This window comes from Toxorhynchites rutilus, chromosome 1 (assembly GCF_029784135.1).
Source record: "Toxorhynchites rutilus septentrionalis strain SRP chromosome 1, ASM2978413v1, whole genome shotgun sequence".
NCBI lineage: Eukaryota > Metazoa > Arthropoda > Insecta > Diptera > Culicidae > Toxorhynchites > Toxorhynchites rutilus.
Genome location: NC_073744.1, coordinates 162,242,750 through 162,257,852, shown reverse-complemented (window position 1 = coordinate 162,257,852; position 15,103 = coordinate 162,242,750). Strand labels below are relative to the sequence as shown.

The following is a 15,103-nucleotide window of genomic DNA, read 5'->3' as shown; positions in this document are numbered from 1 at the left end:
CATTTTATCTTTCGAATGAAGCGGTTATCATACCATTTCTTTTAACCGGCAAAGAGGTATTATTGCTCAAAATCCTGTTTCTCCAATTCGAGATGACAGTGGTACGATGTCGACGTCTGGTGGCGACTTCCAATTAGGGGCCATCATTTCTGTCCCAAAAAATGTTAAAATTTGAATGAAAATTTTCACATCATGTTTTTTAAATACTTGAAACACGTATTTCTTCGTATTTCACGTTTATCCAATCATATGGCTATACATTTCCATCATTACTACTGAATTTCTCCACCACTTGCCAAGAAAAAGTGTTTTTCATTCAAAAAGACAACTAATTTGATGCGGGAAGGTTAATTTTCACTTATAATTTCAATGCTCATTCTGCCTGAAAATTAGTTATTCTTTGACCTCCCCAAAACTAGTAAACGAAGCTCAATACCATCAACGAGGATGTAACACTCTCGTTCTCGAAGCTTTGAACTTTCACCCCAGTATAGAAATGAAAGATGTAATCCAACGTCAAAATTATTTTCACAGAAAGTGTCTTGCAAAAAAATGTCATTATAAAATTTTCTACATATTTCAATACTTCCCCTTGGTTCACCATGACTGGTTCGCGTTAGTGATCCCCGATTTTTGAAATTCGTTCATCAGCTAATCGAATACTTTTCAGCAGTTTGTTATTCGATACGATTAATCGCCCCAAATAATCGATTAATCGATTAATCGTCACACTGAGAGAAATAATTAGTTAGACTCATATTTCTCATTAACCAGAAAGCTATCAGGAATCAAAAAAATGTTCATTCCGCCTGAAAATCTATTATTATCACTTACGCTCCCCTAAACTCGTAAACGAAGCTGAATTCGAGTTGATGGCATTGAGCTTCATTCGCGAATTTAGGGGAGCGTCAAAGATAATGATTGATTGTCAGAATAAAACTGCAACGGTCGTATGTTTTCTCTCTCTTGGTTTGGTTAGATTAATCGACGTAAATTATTCGTTCGCTTCGTTTATTGGTTGTGCAGTATTCGTTCGATTAATAATCGATTCCTGTAGGAAGTATTCGATTAATCGATTAATCGAACGATTACCGGGGATCACTAGTTCGCGCTGACATAAGGGTGACCACAACAAACGCGAGCTGGCTCCTCTCTCTCAGGTTTCTACGATCATTATTGTTAAAAATTTGAAGGTTTTTAACGCAGATTACCCCATAGCTTTTTTACGGTATTGACGTGTCGAGAGATTTCTTTAGTTGGTCATCAACTAAGGGGATGTTCGAATTCGAGTTTGGGTCACTGTATCGACCAATTACTGCGAAATCATAGATTTCACAATCCGCTTTCCATTTTCTTAGGCTGATGTCACATTAGGCGGATTCGCCGCCGCGGATTCCGCGAGTAAAACCGCAGCGGAGGATCTACAGTGTATTGTGAATTAGCCATGTCACACAGAGCGGGGCGGTTTTGGAAGCGAATTCATATCGAGAAAAAACACCGTCGCGATATCCGCGGCGGCGAATCCGCCTAATGTGACATCAGCCTTAGACAGTCATTAAATCATTCTCACACATTTCACTGTAGGGCGACGCACTTTCCCCCGTGGTAATGATGAGCCAACGGAAAACTTTTCCGTTGTTTTCAAACAAACAAGGATGAAACCAAACCCGGGCTCATAGATTCCCCGTGTGTGTGTGTGTGTGTGTGTGTGTTAAAAACCGTATAAAGATTATCGCTTTACACGCGAACACCGTTGATTAATTTCTGGAATGGAAGTTCCAATGCTCACAATGTTTGATTTCGTAAGATTAATGGTTTCCAATCCGAGTTCGACCGCTTCATACAAAGTTCAGCTTATGTGGAGAAAAAAAACTATCAATGGGTTATACCTATGATATAACCGCATGGTTGACGTAGGACTGCCGTTGGCTTAGTAATCATTTGTGTTTTTTTTTTTCAATTAGCAATAATCGCACTTCGAATATTTCTCATTGGTTACGATATCGCCGCTGCGCAGGCCTATTTTTTGTATGTATTGATTAAATTATTGATTAAAATAGTGAATGAATGAAACATATTACGAATTCAATTGCAAACAAATCCTAATTCAGGTCAATCCATGCATTATGGTAGTGGTTATCGCAGAAAAATAGTTATCAACATTTTGCCTAATCATCAAACGGTATGCCAGGAAGTTCAGTGAGCTGGCGACATGAAGGGACATGCAGTCTTGAATAACCGAGCCAAAGCGTTGCATTTGTACCCACTTTTGTAGACCGTATCAGCAAAACGAATTGCGGAGTGTAAAAAGTGCATGGGGGTATAAAAGTACTGCCGAAATCTGCAATTTTCCCAACTTATTGGTTTCGGAATCTGTGTTGGGAAAACACATACCGGTTTGCAAAAATATTCGCAGCTTGCATCCATTTGCAATGCCAATTTCCCCACGCTCCGTGGTTTTGAAATCTGTGTTAGGGAAACATCCATTCATTCCTGCGATGGTACCTCAATCACTGTTCAATTATAACTGAGTAGATTTCCGAGCGGCGCTCACTTATATACCGATTGGTGATTTCAATAGCCTGTTTCGAAAGCAATTTTAAGGCTATTGAAACAAGTTTTTGGATCAAAAAGTAACAAGTATATAACGCGTAGACATTTTATCTTTCGAATGAAGTGTTTATCACGCCATTTCGTTCAGTTGTTTAGGAGCTATTAACGCTCAAAATCTCGGTCTCCGGCGTAACGCTTTCGTTTTCGAAACTTTGATTTTACACCCCGGTATAGAAATGAAAGACGTAGTCCTACATCAAAACAGAGAGAATTTATCGGGACCGATTTTATTTTATGTGGATTGTAGAGTTCCGGTAACGAGGGAAAAATTATCCACCGCTACGCCGAACCTAATCGAACCGTCTCCGCAAGGATAATTAATATGTTGCGAATGCTAGCAAAATTATATAAAGCGGTTTCTCACTGTTTGTCATCTGTGTGTGTGTGGAGGAGGAGGGTGATTTACGAGCAGTATTGCTGGTTTTTTCGTTTGTCGTGTTTTATTGGAATTTCTCTTCACGTAGAATTGCACTCATTCTTTCTGTTTCCCGACGATGAATGGAGTATTTTTTACACAGAGGAAAATGGAATAAATATATACAGCGCTCCGGAAGTCATTTCACGGAGACTCGGGATGAAGAAGTGCTAGAAACGGTATACACTAAACTAACAATTCTCAGTTCTTACAGTTATTCCAAGCTAAACTAAAGCTAGATATGTACAGGAAGTTATGCCTATGGTTCCTTGACTGTTGTGACCCCATCTGAGCAACAACAAACTATTAGAATCGAATTGTCCGGTACGGTAAGGCCTGATGGTTTGGTGGTGATTGTGGGCTATCGATTGTCCCGATTGTGCCCGACTGATGGTGGCCTTACCAGGCATAGTGCGCTCCGAGACCGGCGAACTGGACTACCGCTCCTGGGTGGGCCAGTGGGGCAGCAGCGAGAGGAGCGGCGTAGCCATGTCCGTAAGCAGGATAGGCAGCAGCCTTAACCACGGGAGCGGCGGCGAAAGCATGTCCATAGGCGGCGGCACCGTAGGCATGGCCGTATGCGGGAGCGCCATATGCATGTCCGTAAGCCGGGTAGGCAGCCTTCACCACGGCGGCCCCACCATAGTGCACGGCTGGGGCTGGAATGGAACAAAACAGAACGATGTAATCACGATCTTGCAATTTTTAATTTTGATGATTGTTGCGTGTACCAACATTGATTGTTAGCTCATGTTTTGTCATCCCGATTTATGACATTAAATGAGACATAACATAACAGAAAATGTCATGACTCACAAATACTGGTAAGCATTTGTATAATATACATGGTACAGTAATATAAGACTAATACGAGCGAGCGAAACAAAAGACAAATGAGCTTTCCGCATATTTTGCCACATACACGCCTCAGACCGAGATAGATATTGTTCTCCTTCATGCGTTCCTTTCTTACTCTTAGTAAACACTTCCCAACTTCATGTTATAATCCTGTGCAATATTATCACATATTTGCTGAACAACTGCTGAAGCATCTTTAGCCATGTGGATAGCGTGGTCGGGTAAAATAGTTTTGCATTCCAGCCGACCTGGGTTCGATCCCCATTGACGTCGTACGGACCTTTTTCTTGGTACAATCCCAAATGAAATGAGAAAAGAAAACAGAAAGAGATGTCTGCACGCATACATACAAACCATTTTTTTAAAACAGCTCATTATTTGCGCATTTGACTCTCCAGCACACGAAATGGCATCATTTCTGCCAAAGATGAAATGTTTTCTGCCAACGCTAATTTGGGTGTGCTTATTTACAATTTGTTCAATTTAACAGGAAAATAATAAAAATGGACGATAGTCAACTGTGACTCTTCGAAACTTCTTAGAGTTTGATAACAAGATTATTTATTTAAACTATTAAAAATGTATGTCAAACATGTACAAAGAACTTCCTGCAAAAGCGCTTTATATTTCTGCAAGATTTTTAAAAGATTGGACTATCTATCTCTGAACCCATATTGCGGAACCCGACCTCACATCCGGCAAACTTTAAAATTCGAATTAACCGTCTGAATACGGGGAAGCGCGATAGCGCTCCTCTTGTTTTATGTTAATATTTTCGACTTGGCAACTTCTAACGTATGATATTATCTTTCGCGAACATTTGTGAAAGAGGACTTCATATGCTTTGTTCAGCAAACCATAACTGTGAATGGAATTGTGTGAATATAATTCTTTCATCATTTCAAAAAAATATATACATATATAAATAAAGACGTTGATGTTGATAAATTTTATTAACCCTAATTTATATAATATTTATAGATTTTTTTTTCATTAACACAACTTTTGCGACCTAATCAGTAATCTACGATCATTATTTTTTTTTTAAATATACCCAAACTCATCCGCATTTTTGGCATACGCTCACAAAATTTACTCCGCACTCAAAGGGTTACTACATAACATACGTCAAAATAATTCTGTATTTGTGAAGCAATTTATTCTCTTTCAAATTGGCGACCCCGAAGACAGTTTTAACTAATACTTGATGCTATTTAAATACTACAAAAAACGCAGCCCTTACCTTAAACAATTTTTTTTCGTTAAATTTTTGTCAATATAATAATATATATCTAATTAATATAATAAAAATCTCCAGTCACGGTGTTTGTTACCGAACTCCTCCGAAACGGCTCGACCGATTTTGATGAAATTAGGCACAAAAAAATTGGAAAGCATGAGAAAAGGTTGTAAACTATTTACGATACCGATTATTAAAAATAAATACTGATTAGAGTGCCTCTATGCAGAAAAAAAAATCTGAATATGGGGTCACTCTACGAACAATGTAACGATTTATTAAAAGTTTTCAAACGCATATTACTCAAAATTGTTATTGCGCCATATGTTGTGTTATATACCATTAGACAGGAAATTTATCCAGCAATTTTTTTGCTTGAAACACGAACAGAAAATATAGTAAAAAAGGTGAACAATTTGACGATTAAAATTGGTATGTTTTTTCGATTGCATTAAGGCGTCGTGTACAAATAACGTAACCCCGTAAATTGTGGACCCCCTCCCCCTCTTACGCAAGGCAATTTCCTATCTCTATTACACAGTAAGTAATGCAACCTCGAATCCGCTCCCTCCCCTTCTCACGTTCCGTAATATGTGCACGACGTCTAATCACTCGTTTTCCTCCCGGACGCAACGAGCAATCTTTTTGCCTGCATTTCGGCGTTTACTCACAATATGAAACGAAGCGTATCAGGAGTTATTTTCCATTTTTTGGACAAACAGGCATTTAAAAATTGGCAGAATCAATGGAGAGATGATCGTAGACGATGGTTCTTCTCTATTACCCCCAAATTCAATCAATTTGGGCTCAATTCACGTCTGTATCGTGTATGTCAATTTATGTAATCGGAGTCCTACACACACTACAGTGCATAAACAGAATTTAGCACCCAATGCGATCAGTTCACTACAGGAGCCACACGAACTTCTCAAGAGAGCACTCATGGCCATAGGATACTCAATAGATATCACCTGACTCTAAAGTTATTACAACCCTCTGCAAACAATGTTCTGGGCAACGTGGCAACGGAGATGTGAAAGCGGTTTATATCTATGATATATTTATGTACTCATAGATTCATTTGACTTAGGCTTATATTTATGTAGATCTTAACTTGTGTTTAAAAATGATAAATGATGACTTCTTGTCTTCTTCTGCATAATTGAATAAACAGAAGAAAAGAGTAGTAATGGCTTTGATGGTATTTTTGTGTACATTTTTGAACAGAATGTGATTCCGGATTCTACCACGTTATCTCAACTAACCCGTTTGAAGGAGTTCAAGTTCATACAGGAAACGGTTTTTTCAGGGCTTCCATTTGATGTATTAAAAGAGGAAAACTTTCAGATTTTGAACAATGAAAAAACTCAATTCAAATGCAATTACTACACACAATCACAGTCCTATGTTAAGTTCCCGTCCGTGCCCCTAGGCTCAGACCCATCAACTTTTTCTTAAATTTTGCTTCAAACAATACATATCAAATCAAATTTAAACCCCCATATCCTATTTTTAATAGCGATTTTAGTAGTTTGGACAAATAATATTCAAATAATTTATCCGTCGGTGGTTTTTGAAACAGAAACAGATCGAAATTTCATCCACACATTCGCAAGTAACCTCACTTCGTCTAAAGACAGGCGTATCGCCAGCGAGCCGGAAGCATTTTTGAATGAGCACAACGAATTATTGAAATACTTCAAATCAAACTTACTCGATTTACAAAACGACAATCACGTTATTGTCATGAACTCTAGTAGAACATATGCTGGAGAGCATGTGTCTAGATTCAGTGCGCAATCGTTTCTAAAATCAATGAAGGTGTCTGCACAACAACGCGAGAAATTATGATAAATTTTATCTCATAATATCCTAATGAGTTCTCACTATATATTGCTATAGGTTGACGTCTAGATGATTCGATCAATGCGCCAATACACCAAGTTAGGAACAGGACAGAAGTGAAAAGAATACTGAGGTATTTCATCCAGTTATCAAATGAAGTTACAGTCTGAAAGTTTAGTGCGACATCGACTGAGCTGAAGACACTCGGAGCCGGACCTAAACTCCAGGGTTTCTCACTTTTCTCTGCGGTAAAATCGAAATAGTTATGGGTGGCACTATCATCCACCAAATCCGAATTTATTGCTCTGACAGAAGCTTGCCATTGAGTTCAATGGATACTGAAGCTATTGATAGACCTTCACAAAAAATATTGTGACATGAACGCATTGTTGACGTGGGACCAGGAAAATATTTTATTCAACTCTATTGTTTATCACATAAGATATCAGTTTAGAACGAAACGATATTTGAACATCAACGAAGTGCATTGACATGGATACGACGAATATTAGTTGACCTCATACCGCGAGTCCTCGAATGCACATGAAACATGAACCGATCTCCGACATCGTTCGTTTGGTCCGGGAATGCACACCCAAAAACAAGTAGCGTCGACACCCATACGCACAAGTAATTAGGAGGGTAAAAATTTAAACTTTCAAGTCTTTCATAAACTTTTAAAATACAGCTTTATAATTTTGTGATTAGAGATTAGTTTCTTTTAAATCAATTCAACACATAATCATCATATTTTAAAGCTCATCACCAAGGAAAAAAACTGTTGACAGCTAGCTAACCGGAGCGAAACTAGAATGGCAACCCGTTTCCGATTCCGTTTTCATTTTTAAGGAACATTTTTAAGGAACATTAATACTCTCACCCGGTGCTGGAATGGAGCTTAAGTTTCAAGTTTTCACTTCTGCTATACTTCTGCGCATCAGCGCAAGATCTGCATTGCACATATGAGCGTTTTGTACACCCTAACAATGCACCCTGAAGGAAACGATTTTGCGCGTCCAATCCACACGGTAGCAGAGTGTGACGGTTTGACGGTTTGCTGCAGAATAGGCACAAGGTATTGTCTTCGCTTATTTTTTCTCGCTTTAGTATGATACTGAGATAAGATCAGACAATAGAGGGTCATTTTAATTCTAGAGGGTTACCAATAATATTAAAAAATACACTTTTACATAATGTACTCATGGTAAATACTCTCCCTGTTGTTCGTGCTTGGACGAGGAAGAAGAGTAAGAAGTCAGTTTTCGTGTATTGTCTTAGGTATGAAGATGCACGATGCTAAGGTACGTCTCGCTTCGTAATAGCATTGGTGCATTTCCAAATGGAATCGAACTAAAAATGTAGATTTTAAAAACTTGTATTTTTTATTCGAACGAAAGTTTGTATTCCGTTTGGGTTGGAGGAAATTTGACTCAAGTGTAACTTTTGAAAGGGCGTATCGATTTTAGGAAGAGAATTATTTGATAATTTATATCTCAAAAACTACGAGTCGTAGTGAAATAGTGTCTTAGAAAGAGTTATAGAGTATTGATGATAAAACGTGAAAGAAATTTACACTGAGAAAAAAATTAGTACCCTTTTTTTCATTTACAAATAAAACTTAAATTTGCAATATCTAAAATACATATTTTTAATTCTTTTTAGTTTTTCATATTTTTTCATATAGCTTTACCAGGATGGCAAATTTTGACGAACTTTTTCGAACTATTTTGATGAACTTTGTGGAAAATCGATTTTTTATGAATTTTTGAAACTTGAAATGAAAATTGAAATTTTATGAATTTGCTTATAATTTTCAATAACTTTTCTAAATACATCATTATGGTAAAACTATATGTTTATGAGTTAGGTTGAAAAACACTATCGCTACGTTTTGTTTCAACCCACATGTCTTCAAATGTTTTTCAACGTAACTCCAAAACATATATTTTTACAATAATGTTGTATTTGGAAAAGCTATTGGAAATTATAAGCAAATTCATAAAATTTCAAATTCAAACACGACAAACAATAAAAAAGACAATAAATTAGAAATATTTTTTTCAAATATCTCGAAAATGACTGCATTTGACGAATTTCATGCCAACTCGACTGGACATTGGCAGCACCATCTCAGATAGCAGTGAAACGTTGTGGGTGTTAAAACATTGGCCATTTAAGCAACTTTGCATACTTGAAATATTCGAAAAATAATTAAACAACATTTTGGAAAAAGCCAAATTTTTTGTCTTAATTTTCTACAAAAAATTATAACTTAAAAACTATGATACCTACAAAATTCATGTCAAAAGATCAAATGTAGGAAATTGTTTAAATTTTTCCGAAAATATGCCAAATTTTTTTTGGAAAACAATTTCGCTGAAAAAAAAAGTTATTTTGAAAACTAAAATTCAATTTGAAAAAAAAAAACAACTAGTCCTAACTTTGTTTAATCAATTGTATTTTGAAAATTAAAATTCAATTTGAAAAAAATACAACTAATCCTAATTTTGTTTAATCAATATAGCGATATAGTGTATTTGACAAAGTTTTAGATCTTATAAAAATGTGAACTTTTGTCGAATACGTCAACTTTCTATCTGTTATAGTTTTTGGAATATAAGTCATTTTTGTATGAAGACTCCTGAAAAAAATAATGTTTTGCTCGTAACATTTTTGTGTGTAAATTCTCACGTTTGACATGTCCTTGACATGTTTCTAAATAGAGAAAAGATAGCAGAGCGTGTAAATTGCGATAAATTATGCATAAAAATGTAACGAAATAAACATTAATAGTATTTTTTCGATGAAAAAAATGAAAAAGTTTGGGTTCGAAAATTTTTTTCCATGTAAACGTGCCCATCGTCCGATGTATGGAAAACTTGTTGGAAATTCTAAGGGCAATATATATCTATTTTTCCAGAATTTTGAAAGCATATGTTTTTGAGAAAAATGAATTTTGATTTTCAAAATTTTTTTTTTCAATGATTTTTTTTTCCAAAAAATTCTTTGATAATTTTTCAATGAAAACCTAAGTTATTTCCTACATTTCTATCTCTTACCATCTTTTCGTAGATGTTATAGTTTTTAAATTAAGATTTTTAGACAAAAACGTTGAAAACCCCCAAATTTGAAAAAAAACTACCAAAAAATATCAGACCTAAAAATTTTAGTCAACGAAGGGAATGTAGGAAATTATATTGGTTTTCGTTAAAAATTATCAAAAAATTTTTGGAAAAAAATTTCATTAAAAAAAATATTTTGAAAATTAAAATTCATTTTTCTCGAAAACATAAGCTTTTAAAATTCTGAAAAAATAGATATAAATAGCCCTTAAAATTTCGATTAAGTTTTCCGTACTTCGGACGATGGGCACATTTGCATGGGAATTTTTTGTGAAAATTTAAACAGTTTCCTACATTTCATCCTTTGACAAGAATTTTGTAGGTATCATAGTTTTTAAGTTATTTTTGTAAAAAATTTAGAAAAAAAATTGGCTTTTTCCAAAAAGCAGTCTGATTGTTTTTCGAATATTTCAAGTATGCAAAGTTGCTTAAATGAACCATGTCTTTACACCCACAACGTTTCACTACTATCTGAGATGGTGCTGCCAACTCCTAAGACGAGTTGGCATGAAATTCGTCATTTAGAAGGAGATTAATAAAGAGCTTTTTTGTTTTAAATCACATCAGAATTCATAATTTGTGCCTGAAAATGATTAACATACAAAAATTTCATTCATAAAAAATTGATGTTCCTCAAAGTTCGTCAAAAATAGTTTTACCATCATGGACTCATTTTTTTAAATTTTCTACATGACTTCTATTTTATATGAAAAAATTCAATGAAATTAAAAAATACATATATAAATTTAAAGTAAATAAAATTGAAAAAAACAATGTTAGAAATGTTTTTTCAAATATCTCGAGCATGGCTGCATTTGGAAGGAGATTAAAGAAGAACTTTTTTATTTTAAATCACATCAGGATTCTTAATTTGTGGCTAAAAATTATTGGTAACATACAAAAACTCAAAGTTTGGAAAATTCATAAAAATTCGATGTTCCACAAAGTTCATCGAAAACAGTTTTACCATCTTGGACTGATTTTTTCAATTTTTGCATGACTTCTATTTTGTATGAAAACATTTGAAAAAATAAAAAAATACCAATTTTAGAATTTGCAAATTAACAGTTTTTTTTTGTAAATAAAAAAAAAGAGTACTAATTTTTTTTTCACAAAGTATATGTTTTTCACGTTTCAACATCAATATTCTATAACTCTTCCCTAGACACTATTTCGGCACGACTCATTGTTTTTGAGATATGAACTGTCAAAGAATAATCCTACTGATACCGATACGCCTTTTTCTAAAGTTACACTTGAGTAAAAAAATCTTAAATGCTGTGGAAATCTCATATTTCTTCCAACTCGAACGGAATATACAAGATTCCTTTCGAATCATAAATACTCATGTTTTGTCATTTGTCGATTTCATTTGGAAATGCTCCCACTGCTCTGCTCTGCTCTGCAAGAAACATCGGGCTGTTGTGCTATTAATAACACAACAATGATAATACCAACTGTCTTCGCTGTCCGGTGATCTAACTGAACAATGGAAGAACAGAAGAACACTCTTACGCCTAAATGGCTGCTGTGTAATATATCATGTGAAATGGTACAGAAGGAATACTCTCACGTCTGGAAATGACTAAAAACGATAAAACATGTAACATGTACACGATTCAATTCAGGCGCTATCACAGCTAAAATGCCAATGAGCCTGAATAAATAAACAAATGGAATTAAAAAAAGTAAATGTCACTCAAAGTACTAAATAATGTATGAAAAATCGAATCAAAACTTTCATCACACGCGTTACTAACAAAAAAAATGAGTGGGTTATATCTATGATATAACCGCAAGGTTGACGTGGAACTACCTTAGCTTAGCAATCATTCGTTTGTATTGATTAAATTCTTGATTGAATGAAACAGTTTCCAAATTCAATTGAGTTCAATATATTTGCTCTGTGAGAGAAAAAAATGAACAAATGCCATGTAAAGTCAATTCATTTATTGTGATTGATTGTTCTTCGTTACAAGTAAATTTAATGACGGACCTTTTACGTTTGGTATGATGACTAGAACAAAATATATGTAGGGAAGAATTATCAAACGTTTGATGAACCAGCCTAAGGCTGAAAATCTTTCCAATAAAGACAAAAAAAATTATCAAACGATTATTTTATTTTACATTTCCCTCTGAAGTTTACATCCCAAAAGTGTACATACTTCTCGAATCTCGAATTTGCTTGAAACTGGGAAGTTCGTTCGCTTCTAGTGTCTGCACGATTTTCCCAGGTTCCTAAGTTTAGAAGATCATGTTAGGACAGACATATTCCACTCTGCACAAAGGCAAGCGAGGACAAAAGTACTCGCAGTTTGCATTTATTTGCAGAGCCGATTTCCACAGAAACCTCGATGTTAGGGAAACACATTTCAATCGGAACAAAAATACCCCCGATTTGTATGAATTCGCAATGCCGATTTCCCCACGCTCCATGGATTTGAAGTCTGTGTTAGGGAAACACATTCCAGTCGGAACAAAAATACCCCCGACTTGCATGAATTTGAAATACCGATTTCTCCAGGCACCTTGGTTTAGAAATCTCTATTAGGGAACACATTTCGGTGGGAACAAAAGCTCCCCCTACTTTCGTGTGTTCTTTTTCTTCTTTTTGGCTTTAAGAGGGTTTAAACTTTTCAGTTCACTCGCCTCTAGGCTCTTTCGTGTGTTTGCAATGCCGATTTCGCTGCTTGGTTTTAAAGTCTGTGTTAGGGATGAGATGAGCGATGAGAACAAAAGTCCCCCTACTTTCATGTATTTGCAATGCCGATTTCACCAAGGCTGCTTGGTTTTGATGGCTGTGTTAGGGAAACCGTAAATCGGGCCAATCAAAACAATGCAGTTAGGGCGTTTAGATAACGCCTAATATTTTACAGTTATTCAATTGTTTATCTAATGAAAAAGAACATTTTGTTAGTTGCGATAGATGCGTAGAAATATTCCCTATCAAGTGATGCAAACATCTCTCCTATCCAGTACGAAATGTTCGAGCTATAAGCATTCGAAATCTTTCATTTTTTCCTGCATGTTCTGTGTTTAGGTTTTCATTTTACCCTCCATATATTCCGGTTAGACGTAGTCCCACGTCAAAATATTGAGAGCTGTCTTCAGAAGTTGGACAAAGTCCAAAACATTCGTGGGCACACATTCGTCTCGTTCCAAATGTCAATTCTCGGATCCGGCCAGAATTGGAGCGAGAATGAAAAACACCTTTGACAGTTCAAACAAAGTAGCAGTCTCTAATGGATTGCCACTGTTGTGGGATTCAGACAAATGGTGAAATTGTTGCTTTCATAGCACATTTTTTGACGCCTCCACCAAACCAATTTTACTCACCAATGGCTGGCGCGGCGTACCGAACAGCTGGAGCAGCATAGTGAGCTATAGGGGGAGGAAAAGAATATAGAACCAAAAGTTAGCTACAGATCCGTACAGAGTTCTACATACAAAAAAAAAGAAAGACAAAACATACGAAATAGCGCACGTAGAAACTAGCGAACAGAGGAGAAATATTTACTTTTCAAAAGTTCCAACGCTATACGCCTTTTATGTTATCGGTGTGCGCGAGAAAAACTCCGAACGGATGCATCTCATCTCGAGAGATTCACACACCCCCACAATGCGCGGGAAATTTCACAATGACTACCTTAATCTCGCCATGAGAAATGATGATGACGGTAAAAACGTGATAAGAGTGATTGTGGTGTCTGGTTGGTACAAAAGAATATCCCGCGGCTTATGGCGGCTCTCGGGGAAAACACTTTTTCCCCCTTGGAGCCGACAAACGCCCCCCCCCCCCCTTTACTGTATCAAATTCGATCAAATTAGAACATTACTCACCGGCCGGGTAGGCGGCGGCGGCATAATGTGGAGCGTAGGCGATTCCGTCGTTGCTAAGTCGCGAGCTGTGAACGCGCACCGAGGAGTGGGCCGAATCGACGGCCTTGGAGTACTGCGAGAGGACATTCTGGCCGTACAATCCCTTGACGGTGTGCTCGTGGCTGGCCCCAACCGAACCATAGCCCAAGCTTGGGGCCGCAATCGAGTACGCGGCTGGACCTCCGGCACTGACACAGGCGACCAGCGCGGCCAGGATTACGTACTGGGGTCGTGGCATGGGGGGAAGATAAACAAACAAACGGATTAATGCACTGTCCGTACGCACTGCCACACAAACGAGTTTTGTGGTACCTTAAATGCCATCGTTTTTGCGGGGTTTTTTTATCACGTATCCAAAGAACGGTTTAACTAGGCAGACACAACGCTATCACTAATTCACTTTCGGCCTAGAACTGTTGCTAAATCTGACCGCGCATTTTGCTTTTATACACAAATGCAATTCTTTTCGGTGCAGGGCCCACGGAGAGCGAGCGGTCGAACGCAAAACCGCCATGGATTGGAGAACTCGGAGGCTGCGATCTGCCTCCCCGCGTTCCTCTCGGTTGCCCCGATTACATTCGCACTTTTGTGTGTAACCATAAACGTGATTCAGCGAACGTTTCGGATCGAGATAGGGACACACCCTTTGGTAGCGCATATGGCTGCAACGAATTATGCATTCAGCAGCGGGAGTAATCCTACTCACGCAGAACAGAACCTTTGCGTTCGCCGGAGACTGCCCACGTTGAACGCATGGTTAGGGTGAAAACGCGACTAAAAAAACTAGAATACTAGAATACTATTCTCAGCTTCTACGAAGCGAAGAATCGGATTTAAATGATTGTTATCAAACCGGAAAGCTTCCGTAGACAAGCAGTCCCAATTTTTTTTTTTTTTTTAATACCCTCCACTAACCCCCACACCAGAAAGCTCGAATAGAGAGCCCCCTGGTAGTGGACTCTTGCTAACAGACAACAAACATAAGAAGAGATAGCGGAGAATATAACAACAAACGAAGAAAACAAAACATGTGAAATCCCAGTGGAACATTAGAGTTCCTTTGAAGGGATCCACCATATTATACAACATTAGAACGACGCAGGAAAAAGAAAAATGACGGAAAATATT

At 36.9% G+C, this 15,103-nt stretch overlaps 1 protein-coding gene and 1 pseudogene across 2 annotated transcripts; both read right to left on the bottom strand.

Annotated features, from left to right (window-relative positions):
• Nucleotides 1-1,938: 1,938 nt before the first annotated feature.
• Nucleotides 1,939-2,021, bottom strand: LOC129763796 (U4 spliceosomal RNA; annotated as a pseudogene).
• A 1,015-nt stretch (nt 2,022-3,036) lies between these two features.
• LOC129764699 (cuticle protein 21.3) lies at nt 3,037-14,385 on the bottom strand. 2 transcript variants are annotated; one of them, XM_055764064.1, is made up of 4 exons: nt 14,288-14,385; nt 13,937-14,198; nt 13,433-13,477; nt 3,037-3,687 (listed from the first exon to the last, which is right to left on the bottom strand). In XM_055764064.1, the coding sequence occupies exons 1-4, from the start codon at nt 14,297-14,299 to the stop codon at nt 3,428-3,430; spliced, it is 579 nt and encodes a 192-aa protein (XP_055620039.1). In that variant the 5' UTR covers nt 14,300-14,385; the 3' UTR covers nt 3,037-3,427. The 2 variants fall into 2 exon arrangements, with proteins under 2 accessions (XP_055620039.1, XP_055620048.1); XM_055764073.1 differs by lacking the exon at nt 13,433-13,477.
• Nucleotides 14,386-15,103: the final 718 nt, after the last annotated feature.